Below are 20,635 nucleotides of genomic sequence, written 5' to 3'. Positions count from 1 at the left end.
CCGGGCCTGGAACCTTATTTCGCGTCAGCCCTAACATTGCTTTTAGAACTTCCTCCAAGGAGAATTCTAATTCGGTTGCCCTGGGTCCCTCCCAAATCCCATCTCCAATATCTACCTCCTGTTGGTTATACAGAGTTTTAAAGTGGTTCATCCATTGGTCTGGTAGTATATTGGTACTGATTACTGGGGAGTTTGAGTCTTGGTAACAGGGTCTGTTTATAATTCTCCAAAACTGGGCATAGTCCCTATTTTCTGCTGCTTCTCTAAGGTCTGCCCAGACTTCCTTTTGGAGAACACTCTTCCTTCTCTTAACCTGCATTTTGTAATTCTGTCTACAATGGGTGATTTCATTCTGGTCTCTCGGGGCCTTCTTTAAACTCTGTTTTAATTCTCTTAATGCCCTCGAGCAGTTCGTATCGAACCATCTTGGTGAAGGTGGTTCCTTGATAGGCCTCTTAGTTTTTAATAACCCTTCCATTATTTTGGTTAGAGATTCAAATCCCAGAACCACTCCTCTGTCCTCTATGGCGAGGTCTAGGCAGGTCTCTATGTGCTCTTTCCCTTTACCCACAAGGTTGGTGTAGAAGTCTTGCGGGTTGATCATTGCCCACCTTAAGCGCCTCCCTTGGTCCGTTGGGTGGATTGCGATATCGTCCGCCAAGTTTTTCACTGGGAGATCATTATATTTAATTTCCAGGGAGAGGGGATTATGATCGCTAAAGGGGCTCCACTCCGTTCTTACTCTTATGATCTGTTCTTTAGCAAAGGCAGAGATTACTATAAAGTCTATTACAGACATACAGCCTCTACCTTTGAATGTGGGTATGGGAGTCTCCCCTGCTTTCAATGGAACCAGATCCATTGTGTGGGTAAGCGCAAAGCTGTCTAGAAGCTTCATCAACAATGTGCCCTCTTTATTGTGTTCAAAATGGGGACCCTTTTCTACAGGGCAGGAAGACCAATCAGGAGAGATGGGGAGTAGCTTAGGGCACAGATGACAATTAAAGTCCCCCATCAGCAGGACAGTTGGTTCAAGCCCTCTCTGCCTTAGTCATGTTTCCTCATTTAGCCTAATCTCGAGCTCTAGTAATATAGGGAAATTTCCATCAATTGGGACCGGATTATAAAAGTTTAGGATTAGAAGTCCCTGCCCCTGGAGTAAGACTGCTTGTAATGTATCTGACACCCAGTCTGGTTGTGACCAAGTGCCCTTTAGGTCTAGATCAGCATATATCACTTGGCCCCCTTTTGCTCTCCCAGATTTCACTTCTTTGGCTGGTCTAAAAAAGCATTTATAGCCCTCCAATTGACAGGAGTCAGAGTCCCGCGCCCATGTTTCTTGAAGAGCTATAATATGAAAGCCCCTTATGTATTCTTTCCACTCCTTGTTCTTACGTTTAGCCCCCAGGTCTGCTATATTCCAGGACAGAACGGATAGTCCGGCCCTATTCGCTTTACTACCCTCTGTGCTGGGTTCCTTTATTCTACAGTCACCTGATTCTATGGGCTCTGTGGCGTTTTTAGTGTCATCCCACTGTTTAGGGGGTTCTTCTAGCCTCAATTTTTGCTCATTCCCAGCGCTGACACAACCAACCTCTGTTGCAGGACATAAGGATTCCCCGGTTGCTGAGGGTGTTACAGGCTTATTTTTCATAGAAGGTAGTCAGTCATTTTCCTCAAGCGACTGCAGAGGGGCAAATCTGTTTCTCCACTGAGAATAATCTCGTGGGGGTAGAAACTGATCAGGGTAGCTTTTGGGTATGGCTCTTTGTGTGTATTGTGGTCTCCCGGGGTTCCACCCAACATAGTCAGCATTGTTGCTACTCCAACTCCTTGGGTAAAAATACCAAAGCGAGAGCGCACAGATTGTGCTAGTGTGATTTCTGTTGGGGTTCTTCAGGATATAATCCACAAGTCTAGTGTCTCAGAAATTTGCTACTATGCAATCCCCTCTTATGTCCTTTTTCCTACCACCAAGCCAGTTAACTCTTCTTACATGGACTATCTCTCCTCTTTCCCCCTTATTTAAAGGTCTATGTATGTTCAACCACTTGGAGATTTTGGCATGTAGTTGGGAGTGTGATTCTTTGTCTGAGGCCCTAATTTCCGGAACACCTGCAAATACTATTACAAATGGACTGGCATCTGGAGGAAGATTTATGTGTGGGGGGGGCTATCTGTGATGGGGAAAGGGTCGAAATCCATATGGGATGAGCTGTGAATACTATTTCTTGGATAGTAGTCTTCCTGCCCCCATTGCATGAGTGGTTGTGGAGGGGCTTTATCCATGTTTTTAGAGCTCATCTTGTGATTGTATCCCCCTCTCTGATCTTGGTTGGATCAACCTCTCTGGTCTTGGGGAGCTTTCGGCGCATCATGTATCTGGGCAATTGTGTGTTGGGTGTGGCTAACACAGTTGTTGTTTGACAGTGTGTTTTTGTCAGTGTTGTCATTAGTGACCACATTACTTGGTTGGTTAGGGCCAGTGGGAGGTTTCTTGGTTGTGAGTTCTATTATCTTGCTTTGTTTAGACAGCTCACTCGCTATTTTGTCCACCTTGCTTGTAATGGGTTTTAACTGAGCAATTATAAAGGTTTCTAGATGTTTTTTGAGATCTCCTAGGACTACCTCAATCCATCCTGGAGGGTTTATATTTGTGTGCACGTTATCTTCTACCAGGATAACCTCTTGCCTATTTTTAGCACGGCCATCTCCTGTGTGTGGCTTATTTTGTCTCTGTTTTCCCTTAGTCCTCCTCTGTCGTTTTGGTTTTCTCTGAGGGGTCAATTCGCTAAGCCCGGAGGTTTCTATCCCCGGGGAGGGTGGGGGTTGAGCACAGGGAACACCCTCAGTTGCATTATTTGGTGAGGCTACATTCCCAGTCATATTTGGGCTATCAGCTAATGACGGATCTCTAGAGGGTGTTGGAGTAGCTACAATGGGGTTAGGGGAGGAAGATAAGCTCCTTTCCATGCGTTCTATTTCCCCAGATACCTTCTTTAGCATCAGGTCAATTGCGGTGGGTTTTTTCCCTTTGCTTGGGGCCAAGTCTTTTGTTTCCGCCACCGTTTGTTTGGGGGTTTCAGTTTTGCGGGCTTTACTCATGACCGAGCGTGTTTTAGGATGGTTGGACATATTATAGTCTAGCTCTTCTCCTCTTTTCCTCCCCCAAACGGCAGCCACAAATCCTTATATTATGTTGCCCAGTTATTCAACACTTAACATACTCAATATATGACTTTCCTGACTTAGGCCCCTGACCCCCCTCTTCATACGACACAGTTTGGAATCACAGTTTCGTTAGTAATCTTAAATGGAGGTGACCAGTCCACAACCACGATGAACAGTACCTGTCACAATAAGTCCAAGGGGGGTGGCCCGTCCCGTCCCTGGTCGTCCCCGGACGGCCATAGACAGCCCGCCCATTGCCCGGGCTTCGCCCGGCGCACACCCGTGCGCTCTCGCACAGCTGTGGCCTGTGTCCAACAAATAGAGCGTGTGACGGGCTGTGGCCGTGTCGGGCAGGGAGCGCAGACCAGGTGTAAACGGTCAAGCAGGGACTCCTGGGAGAGCGAGTCCCTGCAGCGCTTCTCTGCCTGCCAAACACACTGCTCCTCGAGTCTGCCCAGAAAGCTGGTCCCGATAATTGAGGCAAGCAGTTGCTGACGGTCTCCTCCTCCGCTCTGGCCCCTCACTCCGCAGAAGGACGGCAAAAGTATCCCACTGTCAGATAAACACCGTGAGGTTTAAGTGCTGCTGTGTGCCGTGGGCGTGTCGGGCAGGGAGCGCAGACCAGGTGTAAACGGTCAAGCAGGGACTGCTGGGAGAGTGAGTCCCTGCAGCGCTTCTCTGCCTACCAAACACACTGCTCCTCGAGTCTGCCCAGAAAGCTGGTCCCGATAATTGAGGCAAGCAGTTGCTGATGGTCTCCTCCTCCGCTCTGGCCCCTCACTCCGCAGAAGGACGGCAAAAGTATCCCTGGACACACTAAAATGTGGACTTGTCATCAGGACTCTGCTTTTTTCTTTGTAATGAAAATATGTGAATAGCTCACTGTAAATCCAAGAATGTTGGCACTGTAAATCTAAGAATGCTTGCCTGAAGCCTAAAACTCTGTATAAAAATAGAAGCCTGGCTCTGTAATGTTGGGCAGTCTCCTAAGAATATACACACCGTGTTGTTGTACTTCTAGGACGCTTGTTACTTGGTTGCAGCCAATAAATTTGATCTTTGACTTCACCTAGAAGACTCGTGTTTCTGTGGTCTGAATCAGGAAAGTACTCGAGGTCTTTGGGTGTGGTCCCTGACACCGCTGGGTTACCGGATCAGTACCGGTTCTGAAAAACCCAGTACCTCAGTACCAGCTCACTCTTGGGCGCAATCTGATGACTGCACACGCCGGGAGGGTCCTTGTCCCAACCGACGATCACTTACACATGTTTCCGCCATACCCTACGGAATCCTTACGATCGTGTGGAAACAGAATGATCTTTTCTGTCCCTGGGAACTTGTGACCAGGATGCCAGTCAACTAGCCCTTGGAGAGTGCTTGGGGACCTGAGCCACAACAGTTGCCAATTAGCTGAAGGCCAGCAACATCCAGGCAAAATCCACCAAGTGATAGTCCCCTTCCTAGAGCAAAACAAGCCCCAGGCCACCACTAGTCTGCAGATAATCCCGTTGCAGCCCCCCCGCCCTAACAGTTCTTCTTGTTGATGTCGCAGCATTGAACCAACGTAGTATGTTTCCAATTCCCAAAGTATCTAACTCCTAAAGGCAGAGCCCCAGTGGTTATACCCACAATAACCTATGAAGATGAGATCAGCTCAAAAGGCCACCTTTGAAATGCACTGGCCCTCTCTAAATTTTGTCATGTCTGACATCCTACCCTGAGAGGCTTGATCAGTATCTTTAGTTGGACCACAACCCTGCCCCTTGGAATGCAGGTGCCAATTCCACCCCCTCTTAACCAATACAGGAAGGCCCCTCAGAGTGAGAGGTCTACAGTATACCTTGAGCCCTTAGTTTGTGGCTTTCTTATCAGAAATGCACAGATGTACCACATTCTCCACTCGGAGTAATGACATCAAAAAGGTCATTAATAAACACTTGAGTTTAGTGTCTGATGACATTGAGCTGAATTCTCCTCCCTTACATTCATTTAGAAGACCTCGAAATATCAGAGATTTAGTGGTCAGATGTTTCCTTGACTGCCCGAAACCACTGACAATTTCATCATTGGGCACACTAGATGTGGTTCATGTGTCGCTTGCCCATCCTCCATCCAAACTAAGGTATTCACACATAAAGGTCGGAACTATGCCTTGAGATCACATACAAATTTTAACACTCAAAATGTTATTTATGTGATTAAATGTCCCTGCGACCAAATATATGTAGGACAAACACAGCAAAAAGTGAAGGTCAGAATATTACAACATTGGAGCGATTAGATGTAATGTTTTGGGTGCCCCGTTGGTAGATCATTGTAATAGACATGGACATACCCCTGAAACCTTGAGGTGGTTGGTTTTGGAAAAGGTGACTCTTGGTCCTAGAGGTGGGGACATATCCTGGATTCGATCTGTAATGGACTTAATGAGGCAGAAAGTAGCCATGCCCAGCTAGCTGTATTAGGGCGCTGAACCCCCTGTCCCTAATCAATCCTCTTCACTTATGATTCCAGAACCTGCATAAAATCCCGTTTTCACCCTCCTGCGTGAGAGGTGCACGGGACATCTGTGGTGGTTACTTTAATTACAAGGCTATGATCTGATCTGCAACAGTCATCTATACCCCTCTGCGTAGGAGGTGCATGATGCCCTAGCATAATGGATGGATGAAGTTACCTACACCCCTCTGTGTAGGAGGTGCGTGGCAAAAAACTTTTTTGAATATGTTTTTGAATAGTTTTATGAACAATGCAACGATGTGAGTATACTAAATAATCTACCCTGTCTTATGACTCTTGTGTGACACAATAGGGGCACTAATATTCAACCGGTACAATTATGAGATGATCGATTCTCAGTTAATATACTAGTTAATTTAAATCGGGGTTTCACTCTGCCAGGCGGAATAATTACAGTAATGATGCAAAATCTCAAACGAGATACCACCTCTTTAATCTTTGGCCGTTTAAGATTCGATTTTGTTAGGTGCCTAAATTGTTCACGCAGAGTAAAATCTGCTTGACTGTCATGACAACCGAACGCCATCCATGCCTTCCGGTTGATCCGTGAGTCTGTCTTTTCTTTCTATGGCCTTGACGTCAGCACGTACGTTTTTTCACCGATGCAATGACTGTCGGTCGGATGTTTGGATGCAAACAAGGTACGGGGACTGAAGGCTTTGGACTTATGAGCAATAGTTGCTGTATCAAAAGGTGAGAACCTCTGCCTGTTAGATTGGTTCTGCGGCGGACTGCTGCGATAATATGCTGATTGTGGTGCAATGACCTCACCGGCATTTTCTCGTCCTTTCAGAAGCGAGTGCGGCTCTTTTTTACAATGAAACTTCCACGAGTATCGGAAGAAGGTGGCAGTCAACGCCATTAGGTATGGAGTGACCCTTACAATTGGTTAACATGGAATTTAAGTCCCTAAATATATGTTATAACCATCCGCTTATCCATTCGTCCTTTTAGAAATTCGAAGGGAAAAAAACTAAAGCGGAGTCCCTTACATTTTGGTGTGTCACTCAACCTAGCTGAGATACGCCTGTGAAAACTATACTGTTGTGGTATGCACCCCAATTTGTTTTTGTTTTGTCATAACTGCCCTCCTTATGCACTACATTGAATCTGAGATGGTTATACCGTTCTCCGAATATTTAGATCATTGTGAGCCTGTCCTGAATGCCAGCAGTTTTCATATATGTTTCCTCTGCTTGGATAATTTTTAATGAGGGAGCAATTAATTCTCATGCGGTTCCCAACCGAGACCTATATGAAATTGCTCAGTAATGGAACCTGAATGCTGTTGTTCAGGCCGTAATTTTTGTAATTAATCTTTGTAGATAAACTTGTTGTATGAAATATTAAGGGACATAGTACTGATGTCTTTTCATGTCCATTCTCTTCTAATAGAAAACTGTTGATCATTTTGACATCCCTTTGGAAGTGGTTCTACTTATGAGAACACATTGGATAAATAACGATCCTGATAATCACAACTGGATCTATTGATGCTCCCTGTTCTCTTGTTCAAGTTGTGAGCTAACTAGCCCAACTTTCCATGGTGAATGAATTTCTCTTTTATTGGTCTGTGTTAGGCGCCCTCGTGCGCCTGTGTTTTTTTAAAATCTGAATTCAATTTCACTGTAAATATTATACTCCCTTTTTATTGTTATTTTTTTAGAGAAACCAGTGCTCCCCAGGGCCCTTTTGTCCTGATGAAGACCCCACTTTAAGGTGTGACGTATACCTACCAGTATATTTGGGGTCAAAACGCCGACAGCTATTACCATCTACCAGTCGATGCAACCTTCATTTCACTCATTAATTAGTAGCATCGCTATTATGGTTTCTTTTTAAACATTGAGCATTAATAGCTCATTCATTGTACTGGCTCAGGGCTCTGAAGCCAGCTATATGGATTGTTTAATAATCATATATTGATATTTTTGTCATGAATAACCTACCTTGCACATTCCCTCCCTACCCAATCACTGTCCCTCACCCTCCCTTTCCTGGGGCACTACAACAATTTTGTTATGAATTTGCTATAAAGAAATATGAACAACAACATTGTGAATAAACAACAGTGTGTTCAATCATTAGTTTGCGATTTTTATATTGTGTGATATAAAGTGCTTTGTCTGTGTACTTGTGATACCTTCACTGGGACCCCTTATTCTGTACCATACAGCACCCAGGACCCTAGTGACTTTATTGGGTAAACCCCCCCCTTCTTTAATGTTAATGAAGTGACAACTAGAGCAGAATGACTATAAGAGTCTCTTGGAATCCTTCATGTAGGCTTCATATCATGCACAATCCTCATCAATAGACAGTTGATGAGAGAAATAAACTAGCATTTGCACATGGCATTTCTTGAGATTATTTGTGAGTAGCCCCATAGCTTGTCCCATCTCTCCTCAGTGAATTGTTTGCTCTATGTTTCCTTCCATGTTCTACATTTGTATCACCTGGTATAATTCGGTCACAGCCTGACATCCAGTGACAAACCTACAGGTGGGCTTACTGGTGGGCTTTTAGTAGCGTATTTGTGACACATAAAATAAAAGCATTTTTTGCTTTTGAAACCAGAGGTGGTATCATCTCAAGCAAAGAACCGCCTCTCACTCTGAGAGAAGGCACACTGTCGAGAATAGTCCACTCTGATACCACCTGCGCCAGACTCCCTGCAGAAAGCAGTCATGCTATTGAGATTTGACTCCTCTATTGCCAAATAAACTAGGCTCCTTGCTGACATCACAAATTATCTTTAAAATTTAGTGAATAAATCACATTTAAGATCTCCTATACAATCAGCAATCAAATACCATGAATTCAAATAAATGTGTTGTTTTATTACATATCTAACAACATACATTTCACATTAATATGTAAAATCTAGTCATTATTGTGTACATTTCATAGCCTCCTGATTGTTTCTCCTGTATCATAATTTAGTTCATGTTAATGTTAAAGTAATTTGAGTTTGAGCCCGATACACACCTCTGCAGTGTGGTTTTTAAAGGCTCTTGGATGTCCGTTCATGGGTGGTGTTTGGATGTTTGGTTATGTATCATTCATACAGATTTATAAAGTAATGGGTTTCAAATGTATTATGCCACTGATGGCTGTACAAACCGCTTGTTCCTAAATATAATTTGTTCAGTTTAGAACATGTTGCTGATAACGTGTAAGGAAAGTGAGTTTGACCCTGAAGCAAACCACTGTAGTGTGTTATGTATAAGGATGGGTGTGCTGAAGAGCAGTCTCGTTCCTGTTCCTGACTGGCAGTGTGGTTGGGTGGTGGTGCTGGTGATGCTGGTGATGATGATAATGATGATGATGATGGTCGGCAGCAGGAAGAACTTCCCGGACTCAGCACTTTGTTAAAATGAACTCTGTGGAAAGCATTCGTTTCTACTATCTTTGGCTACTGAAGATGTAGCCTTTCTTCTGATGTACATATTATATCGAAGAACTCCTTCCTCTAGGCAAGGCTGGTCTATGAGAACACGCTTTATTTGGCAGCTCCAGCAACACAAAAGCACCTTACAGATCATTCAGAATGCTACGATCTAGTGTGTGTTCACTGATGTCTCCGCAGAATTGATAACATACTAAAGCTCTTCATACATTCCTGGCACTGTAATGGCGTTTCCCCTATGTGTGTTCGCTGATGATTTCTGAGATTTGAGGAATCACTAAAACTGCTTCCACATTCATTCAATGGTATTGTTTTTCCCCCAGTGCGTGTTCGAATGTTTTTGTATGTCTGATGACTCACTAAAGCGCTTCACACATTCTCTGCAATGCTATGGTTTTTCTTCTGTGTGTTTTAGCTGATGTATTGTGAAGTTTGAAAACTGACTGAAGCTCTTCTCACATTCAGTGCAATGATATGGTTTTTCCCCTGTGTGTGTTCGCAGATGTATTTTGAGGTGTGATAACCGTCTGAAACTCTTCACACATTCACTGCAATGGTATGGTTTTTCTCCTGTGTGTGTTCGCAGATGATTCCTGAGAGTTGAGGAATCACAAAAAATACTTCCACATTCATTGCAATGGTATGGTTTTTCCCCAGTGTGTGTTCGCTGATGTATTTTGAGGTGTGATAACATACTGAAGCTCTTCACACATTCAGTGCAATGGTACGGTTTTTCCCCTGTATGTGTTCGCTGATGTATTTTGAGGTGTGATAACTGACTGAAGCTCTTCACACAGTCAGTGCAATGGTATGGTTTTTCCCCTGTGTGTGTTCGCTGATGTATTTTGAGCGTTGATAAGCGACTGAAGCTCTTCACACATTCAGTGCAATGGTATGGTTTTCCCCCCAGGTCTGTTCGCGGATGATCTTTTAGGAGTGCTAACCGACTAAAGTTCTTCACACATTCATTGCAATTGCATGTTGCTTCTCCTGTGTGTGTTTGCTGATGGCTCTTTAGTAGTGATGATAAACTAAAGCTCTTGCTGCTTGTGTAGGATTTCTCTTTCTTGGTTAGTGTCTCTGGATCAGGTTTATAATTATCTGCATCCCATGACTGGGTTTCCTGAGGAGCTAACATGGTTGATAAAGCACTTGTGTTATTCCCGCATTCCTTGTATGTGTGGTATTTTGGATGGTTGATTTCAGATTTCACAATGAAATACAAGACTCACTAACTACACATATTATAACTGTGGCAAGTAAAGCTTCTATGTAGGTGGTTATGTCTTTAGATTGAGGAATGTTTTTGCATGTTTATGAGTGAAGATTAGTCTTCCTTCTGGTCGAAGTAAATTTGGACAGTCGCCGAGACCCGCTTTCCTTTGCCCTTAGTTGTCTGGCTCCACTCCCTTGGGCTTTGCTCTTGCTCCTGTGGTTTGGCCAGGAAGAGTTACAATACACCTAGCGTGCTCAATGGTGGTGTGTCATCACAGGAAGCAGAGCAATGCTGTTTCCACCTCATATCGAACACATTAACAACGCTGGTGGTGGAGGCCTGTTAATACAGGAAGTGGTTTGTCAGTGTTGTTGCCTTAATTTTCTAGAGGTCATTTGTTAGTCCTGTTGCGTGGAGGTGCACAGCTCAGACTCTTACATCCACTGAATTGCTCTTGTCTGCCTCTTCGAGGATATATCAGTTTATGTTCCGGTTTCTCAGTCAGATTTGCACGATTACTGTCATTATTCACGATCATTTGTGCATTCAAGGCTGGTTTCCTATTGGAAGTAAAGAAATTTAAAATCACTAAATGGAAATGTAAGAGTATGTGAATACACAATATTTAACTAGCTGTAAAAGACCATTTATGAAAGTTACCAAGAGATATTTCCCAATACACAGATATTTAACTAAATGTTCTATTGAACATGTAAATCTTACTTAATTCAGAAAAGGAGGTGATTTTTCAGTGTTCACAGAGTAACTTAGTACAGAAAGGGTACACATGGAGCGCCCACTTGCTAGAAGTACAGCTTTACAAAGACACACATGGCTAAGATTTCATTTAAACAAGAAGGTATTGTGTAAAAAGAGAAGGATCAGGATGTGCTGATGTCACTTCAGTTTTAGGAAGTGTATAACAACGGTAACCCTTTCAAGACTATATGACAAAGAAAACTCTTCATGAAGTTCATAATAAATGTAACACTTCAGGAAGAATATAATAAAGCTAATGCTCCAGGAAGTATATAATAAAGCTAATGCTCCAGGAAGTATATAATAAACGTAACGCTTCAGGAAGTATATAACAAATGTAGCTCCATTCCCACTCTTCTTGACAGTACTTCACAGTTTACACTGGAGGAGCGGAAGTTCTAACTCCTGTCTTTACTTTTCTGTTTGTTATTTTTGCCACATTCCTAGGGATGGTTAAAGCACCTGTTGGAAGATTGCACCATTTATTATAGTGATTCCATCACAACTAATAATATACCTACGATATCTCTGCTGCCAGTACGTGTATGCTTTTTATCTTTTTCTGCCTTTACCGGGGTATCTAACTAAAATGTCTTCCATTTGGTGCCAGCATGCTTCTCGGTAAGTGGATGGAGCATTGGCAGAGTAAGACAAGATGTCCATTGCTGGAGGGGGAGTGCAGCACTTACACCTCTGGATATTTCTTACATTCAGCTCCCTTATGGCTGCATACTCGCTCAGCAGGGTTCATTGACCGCTAAAGCAGGGAAGTGACACAATGACCACAGCAGACATCAGTTAATGAAGTAATAGACAAACGCCATGATAGCGTAGAAGGATCAAAAGCTTCTTTAGAGAAGCTCACCGGGGACATAAAAACGGAGGAAGTGCACAGGTAGCTACTTATGAGGTACAAACAGGGGAGGCGAACATGTAGGTACATGCTCTATTTTGGGTCTGTTTCAGGCTTTTACTGGGCTGGGAATTAGGGTGCACTGTATCTTAATCCTGTGGCTGATAAAGGCACTGGCTGCAAGGGTGTTACCACTTTGACCCTTTACAAAAGGGGAGCCGAGCCTTAGAAAGCACAACACCTGAAGGATGCCTGCCCTGAGGGGAAGGTGAGGGTCCGGGTGTCAGAAAATATCAGGGACATGAAAGGATCCTAATAAACACAGCCCCAGAGAGGTGAAATCGTCAGCCTAGATGGAGAAGAGCTGGGTCCTCCACTGTTTCCAGAACAGTAAGTGATATTGAATCTTTCTAAGGTTAGGAGGCATAGAATTTCATTTGGGTTGGAGCTAAGACATGGAAGGAGAAACCTTTCGTTCCGTCTCTCCTGTGACGAGGGATGTGGGCCAGGTTTAGATTGGATGGAGCGTAGCGTTCTGGAGGGCATGTACAGTTGCATCCAGGCAGCTAGGCTGGTTGCTCCTTAGAGCTCTGTTTGTTTATTTAAGTTTTAAACAGTTGTCATGCATACATTTGGCCAACGCAGATACAGTTTTTACATTTGACACAAAAGCCAGCCGACTCTGCCGACAAGGAAATAATTAGCTGAGTGTCATCAGCATACAACACTAGCGAGATATTCAAAAATATTTCACTACCTCTGCCAGAGGTCTGATGTAAATATTAACAAGCATTTGCAATGCAAATAGGTCTCGCATTTGTGAGTTAGAGCTATTGACGTTGTGAATGCCAAATATTTTTTACCTACAAGTTTTATTTCTAGAGTAAATGTATGTAGTGTGCAAAATCCCTTCGAAAGGTCCTGCACTTTGTAATAAATATATTGAAAAAGACACAAGGTGTGGATTGTGTCAACAAACGCTTGGCAAGTACCTCATGGGTGAAGTGTCGCCACACACGTACCTCGTGGTGCTTTACTAATGAGAAACTCATTAATATAAGTAGATCTTACAGACTAACCAACGCAATCGGAGCATGTGAATACGTTTCCCGACTTCTCTTTCATTTTCTAGACTATTTGACTCACTTTTCTGCGTCCTGGTTATCCCCCAAACACTTGGAGGCAATGAGGTTTGCCAAGGGGATTGGGGCAGGGGGGTTTTGGGGGTACATGAAAATGTATTAATTGCCTAGTTGTCAAAGTTAGCCCGGTGCTATTAGTTAAAAGTGTGCAGATATCATTAAGATTACTTTACTCGCATCTATGAGAAAATAGACATGATTTATACAAAATGCCAGAATGCGTGTCAGTTTTCACAGTGCTGGTTGATTAATTTGATTGCATTCATTTTTTTAATTTAATCTTTTACATAGCATCGTAAGTAGGTTACCTAACCCCAAAGCCCCACGTTGTTAAATGACCCATAGTAGGGAGTGTTTTACAGTTGAGAAAATGTGTCCAAATGTAATTTTGGTAGTGCCAAGGAATGATCAGCCAATGAGGTACTCGATGAGCAGGTATTTAACGATAAGTTAAAAATGTACGGTATTGTGACTGTTTGTTTGTACACAAACACCTCTCTGAATGTGTTGATTAACACAGAGCTCCATCTACCAGACATTGCTCACAGAGGGGTGACTAAAGCACAGAACAAAATGTATTCATTTATCCTGAGTGTGAAGGCACCCGGAAGGTTTAGGTGCCCTCCCTGAGAGACTAGAGATCCCTGTGCTTCTACAGACTCTGCCGTGCTCCTCTGCAACAGCAGGGCACAGCTCAGAATCTGCTGCTTCTGCTAAGAATAGGTGAGGGGGATGAGGTTGGAGCATGCAGGAGTTTCCGGCAGATTTCCAGGTTATTGAAAGTGATGATTCTGACGGGTGGCAAAGGAGTCTGACTATCTGCTTGTCTGCACCAGTCTATTTCTCTACCATTTCCCTCCCTAGTTTCGTGCACACTGTCTCGAAGGAGCATGCAGTGAATTTTGCAGAAGAGGGGGCTAAAGCCCTTGCTCCGGCTCTGTACCGTACACACTCTGGTTGAGATACATTTTCCCCACACCACGAGATTCCTTTACAGTCTATGCCACAGCCTTATCCTTAATATCTCATTGGACACGAAGCGAAGGCTTCCGTTGCGGAAATCCTTGAACAATTGGAATATCAGGGAGTGATTGAAACATATGTGTCACCGATGAATAACTCTTTTTACTGTGACGAATCCGGACGGATCATATTGTTTGGTATTGGATTACCGGCATTTAAACTAGCATTGCCGTACCTGTGCAGTACAGAATACACACGGCTCTGCCTTAGCGGATAATATTGTGCGTAAGCGGTTTAAAACCACGCTTGACATATCCAACGGTTTTTATGCCCACTATTTGGATGATCCCAATGGACCAGTTTTACATGCAGCGGTGAACAAAAACAGTTCAAACATTTACCAATGGGCTATAGGAATAGTCCAGGCGTATTTGCTGCCCGCATAGTCTCTCTCTTGGAGAGAGTAGACCCAGATGCGTGTTTGTATGTGGATGACTTATCTCACAGAGAAACTTTGGGCGCATCTGTGTCGCGCTGACCGCATAATTTGTAGCTTTGCAGACTTCGGCTACAAATTCAACTTTGCAAAGTCTCACATTGCAGAGTACACAGTGTTGTTCTTGGGCTACGAGCTCAACAATGAAGGACTAGGATTGGCTCCTCACTTCTTGGAGGAATGCGCACAACTGCACGCTCCGACAACTCTGAAAAAATTACAGTCTTTGCTGGGATTTTTTAATTTCGGGCGAACATACATTCCTGAATATGCCCTTGCGGCTTGCGTGGAGAACTTTGCCCTGTGACCTGCTCGCCATTGTCCTGGCTGGGAGCCAACGTCTGTCTGCCTGGGGAGTCATCGCTTGAGAGTCCGGCCGCAGAGGAGGTGAGAGGCGCAGGCGAGCGGGACTGCGAGGACCAGCATTCCATCGGCAATCGCCAGCTGGTTCCTCTTCCCGCCGCGCCGCGCCCCCTCCCAGTGCCGCGCCCCCTCGCTTCTGCCTGCACTTAAGTCCTCGCGGCCCCCGCTCCGCGGGTGCCGCTTGCGTGGAGAACTTTGCCCTGTGACCTGCTCGCCATTGTCCTGGCTGGGAGCCAACGTCTGTCTGCCTGGGGAGTCATCGCTTGAGAGTCCGGCCGCAGAGGAGGTGAGAGGCGCAGGCGAGCGGGACTGCGAGGACCAGCATTCCATCGGCAATCGCCAGCTGGTTCCTCTTCCCGCCGCGCCGCGCCCCCTCCCAGTGCCGCGCCCCCTCGCTTCTGCCTGCACTTAAGTCCTCGCGGCCCCCGCTCCGCGGGTGCCGCTTGCGTGGAGAACTTTGCCCTGTGACCTGCTCGCCATTGTCCTGGCTGGGAGCCAACGTCTGTCTGCCTGGGGAGTCATCGCTTGAGAGTCCGGCCGCAGAGGAGGTGAGAGGCGCAGACGAGCGGGACTGCGAGGACCAGCATTCCATCGGCAATCGCCAGCTGGTTCCTCTTCCCGCCGCGCCGCGCCCCCTCCCAGTGCCGCGCCCCCTCGCTTCTGCCTGCACTTAAGTCCTCGCGGCCCCCGCTCCGCGGGTGCCGCTTGCGTGGAGAACTTTGCCCTGTGACCTGCTCGCCATTGTCCTGGCTGGGAGCCAACGTCTGTCTGCCTGGGGAGTCATCGCTTGAGAGTCCGGCCGCAGAGGAGGTGAGAGGCGCAGGCGAGCGGGACTGCGAGGACCAGCATTCCATCGGCAATCGCCAGCTGGTTCCTCTTCCCGCCGCGCCGCGCCCCCTCCCAGTGCCGCGCCCCCTCGCTTCTGCCTGCACTTAAGTCCTCGCGGCCCCCGCTCCGCGGGTGCCGCTTGCGTGGAGAACTTTGCCCTGTGACCTGCTCGCCATTGTCCTGGCTGGGAGCCAACGTCTGTCTGCCTGGGGAGTCATCGCTTGAGAGTCCGGCCGCAGAGGAGGTGAGAGGCGCAGGCGAGCGGGACTGCGAGGACCAGCATTCCATCGGCAATCGCCAGCTGGTTCCTCTTCCCGCCGCGCCGCGCCCCCTCCCAGTGCCGCGCCCCCTCGCTTCTGCCTGCACTTAAGTCCTCGCGGCCCCCGCTCCGCGGGTGCCGCTTGCGTGGAGAACTTTGCCCTGTGACCTGCTCGCCATTGTCCTGGCTGGGAGCCAACGTCTGTCTGCCTGGGGAGTCATCGCTTGAGAGTCCGGCCGCAGAGGAGGTGAGAGGCGCAGGCGAGCGGGACTGCGAGGACCAGCATTCCATCGGCAATCGCCAGCTGGTTCCTCTTCCCGCCGCGCCGCGCCCCCTCCCAGTGCCGCGCCCCCTCGCTTCTGCCTGCACTTAAGTCCTCGCGGCCCCCGCTCCGCGGGTGCCGCTTGCGTGGAGAACTTTGCCCTGTGACCTGCTCGCCATTGTCCTGGCTGGGAGCCAACGTCTGTCTGCCTGGGGAGTCATCGCTTGAGAGTCCGGCCGCAGAGGAGGTGAGAGGCGCAGGCGAGCGGGACTGCGAGGACCAGCATTCCATCGGCAATCGCCAGCTGGTTCCTCTTCCCGCCGCGCCGCGCCCCCTCCCAGTGCCGCGCCCCCTCGCTTCTGCCTGCACTTAAGTCCTCGCGGCCCCCGCTCCGCGGGTGCCGCTTGCGTGGAGAACTTTGCCCTGTGACCTGCTCGCCATTGTCCTGGCTGGGAGCCAACGTCTGTCTGCCTGGGGAGTCATCGCTTGAGAGTCCGGCCGCAGAGGAGGTGAGAGGCACAGGCGAGCGGGACTGCGAGGACCAGCATTCCATCGGCAATCGCCAGCTGGTTCCTCTTCCCGCCGCGCCGCGCCCCCTTCCAGTGCCGCGCCCCCTTGGTAGATTTAGGTGAAGCTGCTCACGCGCATCGCGGGACGCGCGCGGGGCGGCCACCGGGGCGAAGACCGGGCAAAGAGCGGGCCGTTCTAGGCCGTTAGAGGCCGGGAGAGACCGGACCGGGCCACCCCTCTGTCGCCCCGGTCCCTGTAGCTCCCCCTACATATTCCATCATGGCGACCAGAACTTCACGAAGTAAGTCCGCCCAGCAAGGTACAAGCACTATGGAAAAGTTTTTCCCAAAGACAAGTAACCTAGCTAGTAAATGCTCATCAATCCCAGAGGCGCACCTCGAGATGGGTCCGGAAAGTGTGTTTCTGGACCAGGGGGACACCTTTTCTACAGACGCCAGTACACCGATCGCACTGGATGCCACCCACATGTCACTAATGGACAGCATTGACCAGACGATTGAGTCGGTCCTTCAGCAGTTAAGAACTCCCCTGACGCTGAGGGACAGGAACTCCTCCTGGTTATCTGGGATCTCTGACCATACTGCCATTCCCGAAAGTGGGGGACCAGCCCTGCAAGATCCAAGCCAGGTCGACTTGCCCACAGATGATGTAGGCAGCATAGTGGAACAGCCCCCTAAAAGGAAAAGGTCCAGGAAAGCAAAGAAGGCGAAGAGGGCCAAAGTCGACATAGTAGAGCCAAATCAGACTGACAGCATAGACATTTCTGCTTCTCCTGACCTCAACCTATCAGGATCAAGGTCGAATCACATGGGCTCTCCAGCTCCTGCTTCCCTACCCCTGTACACGGGCCCTTTCATTTTTGGTGGGGCAACTTCAACTAGCACTGACTCATTAGTTAACTCGCTCACTGACATTATGAGGAACTTGTTAACCCCCATTGCAGCTAAATTGGACGCCATAGAGTCCTGACTGAAGGCTTTGGAAAGTAGCCATCTAAGAAAAAGCCCCGGGACAGCCATAAATGTGATTAATGCCCCTCCAGTCCCCCGGGCTTCCCTGGGGAATAGCCTGCGGCCCGCTGCACCGTCACAGGGCGCAAATGTGGTGCCGCCAGGTACGGACGGTGCGCCTGTTTCTCAGGCGCCCCCTTTGTTGCCTCCGGCTCCCAGGCCCCCTGTTCCGGCCCCAAGGAGATCAAAGCAAATTCCAGCGCCACAGACTGGGGGAGCAGCGATCCCTACAAATGGCTCTAACGATGGTCCCGCTCCCCATTGTGATAGGCGCAGGGTTGTCAACCTGCCCCCAGAAGCAGTCCCATATACGGTAATCATGGTGGGAGTACCTGAGTTAACTGGTGACATGAGGGAGCCCCAAGACTCGCTACGTAACAAGGTGATAAGCTGGCTTACCATCAACAGGCCGCTGCCCCCTAACCTGAAAGGTGAGGTCCTGATGGCTAGGAGGATCCCTTGGATTGGTCACACCCCGAAGAATAGGGCAGGGGATTGCATTATCATAAGTTTTAAAAGCCCCCACGTAGCAAACTACATCTCTAATTGGCTTGCAAGGCCTGATAAGTCCAACATAGAATTAGTCCCCCTTTCATACTTCTACCCAAATGCAAGTAGCACAGAGGCAAGGGGGGAGAAGGGGTGGACTAGAGTGGGCTTTGCTGTGGATGGCTCACGCTATAGACCAAGGCACCACTTTCCACATGCCCAGGTAAACTTCATGCATCACAACAGATTCTCCTGCCTAGACCAGGTCGACTGACTACATATCACTGAGACTTCTTCTGGCCCGGGAAAGATGGCAGATGAGGCTCCTGGGCGGGTGGGAGGGAGCGGAGCCCTTGTAACTGAACCCGGCCTCCTGGTTAATGCTAAAGTCAAGGCGCAAAGTCGGGTGGGAATGACTGTAGCCCCTGCTATTGTATATGCCCCGCAGGTCAACGCCAGAGATCGATCGCCTAGCAGTGGTGACAGTCTGTGCTCACAGGGGTCTTCTCACAACACCGGGTCTGGCCACATCCTGCAACCCGGGGGTGAGGAGGTGGCTGGTCCATCTACCATCGCGCCAGGAACTCATTCACCCATAGTCCTTACGCAATCCCCTACTGTAGGTCAAGGCCCTCCACTTACAGATCAGGGCCTGAGAATTGTTTCGTGGAATGTAGCGGGTATTGCAAATAAGGAAGGCACACCGGAGTGGGACCACTTGGTGGCCAGTAGCGACATCCTCCTCTTTCAAGAAACGTGGGCGCGGGACACTGTAACCAGGAACGGGTTTGATGTATTTGAAATCCCTGCCAAATGGGGTGGTAGGGGGAGACCGTCAGGAGGGCTGGCGATCTGGGTTGCGAGTCACACTGGATGCCAGGCGGAACAGGTAAATACGTCCTCGCAGGACATCCAGTGTGTTCGGCTCACATGGCCTGGTAAACCATCATGGGCAATTGTGAATGTCTACTCGCGACCGGTTGCCGCGCCAAACGAATCCCCAACCCTAAACGACCTCTCCTCCTTCCTGGGGCAACTCCCGGGAGACCTCAGGGTGGTGCTTGGAGGAGACTTCAACTGCCACTTTGAACCCCTTGAGGGCATGTCGGAGGGTGCCCTCACGGCAGAGGATGACTATTGGGGGGTCCCACCCTCGTCCTCCCCCTATCCCAAAGCCTGGTCCCCCCTCGCAATACAACTTATGTCCCTTACCCTGAACCATGCACTGAGGGCTTGTAATGGACGTACCCTTTCCGATACTCCCTCAGTGTGCACTTTTAATAGGAGGGGTCAAGAGTCGAGGCTAGATTACATCATGCTAGACATTACACTCTGGCCTAAAGTCCTCGACTTTAGGGTAATAAACAGGTCAGACAGCGACCATAACGCCCTTTGTCTAAATATCCAGTGGCCTCCCCGTGCAGTGGGAAAAGTGGTAGAAAACCCCGGGGGGGGATGAGGGGGAATTGGTTCTCACAACCAGCAGGCGCCGGGTCAAGTGGGGAAAACTTGTGAGCTCAGATGAGGCCATTAGCAAACTATACGAGTTGGCACTCCCAAGGTTTACGGAGGTGGATGCACTTCTAAACGCACCAAGAACCCCGGAATATAATGAGAAATTGGGTGATATCCACCAGGGTCTTGTAAGAGACTTGGCTGAGGTATTCCACCCGCTGGTGCCAAAAAGAAAGAAAAAGACCCATGTTCCCACCTGGTATACCTCCTCTTGTAGGGCAGCAAAGTCTGAGCTTATTGCTGCAATAAAAGAGGGGTCAAATAAGGCCAAGGTACGTGACCATAGGAAACACTATAAAGCAGTGATGGCGACTGCCAGGACCGAGTGGGACTGGAACCACTGGCAAGATCTCCATGATGCCCTAAAAGTTAGGGACTCCCGCAAATTCTGGGCCCTCGTTAATAATGGTATAGGGGAACTCAAAAATGCAGTGGAGCCCAATATTGCCCCAGAGGTTTGGGAGGCCCACTTTGGGGAGCTTTATCAAGATACCAATCCCTGCACTGTCACAGCTCCGGTTGCGCCTTATGGCACACAGGACTGTGAAATGGAACTATCCCTGGGGGAAGTGGAGGCAGCCCTGAAACAACTAGCAGCGGGGAAGGCGCCAGGTCTGGATAGGCTACCTGGGGATTTGTTTAGGCACCACGTGGACATCTGGGGCCCATACCTTCTTATTCTTTTTAATGCCATCCTAGGAGGTATGTCAATCCCCGGGTCGTGGCTGGGGGCAGAGATAGTTCCGATCCACAAGAAGGGATCTACTCTGCTCCCCGCCAACTACAGGCCCATTAGCCTAATAGACGTACCCCAAAAGCTCTTTGCGCGCCTCATCCTTAATCACCTCC

At 48.0% G+C, this 20,635-nt stretch overlaps 1 protein-coding gene across 1 annotated transcript in view; it reads right to left on the bottom strand.

Annotated features, from left to right (window-relative positions):
* Positions 1-20,635, bottom strand: part of LOC147736882 (uncharacterized) — a 147,158-nt gene that overhangs the window by 37,819 nt on the left and 88,704 nt on the right. The window contains 1 exon segment of the mRNA XM_086952717.1: positions 9,416-10,876. Coding sequence (XP_086808843.1) covers positions 9,416-10,238 — 823 coding nt within the window. The 5' untranslated portion in view covers positions 10,239-10,876.

Source organism: Lissotriton vulgaris, chromosome 1_2 (assembly GCF_964263255.1).
Source record: "Lissotriton vulgaris chromosome 1_2, aLisVul1.2, whole genome shotgun sequence".
NCBI classification, from domain to species: domain Eukaryota; kingdom Metazoa; phylum Chordata; class Amphibia; order Caudata; family Salamandridae; genus Lissotriton; species Lissotriton vulgaris.
This window is presented reverse-complemented; position numbering and strand designations above follow the sequence as displayed.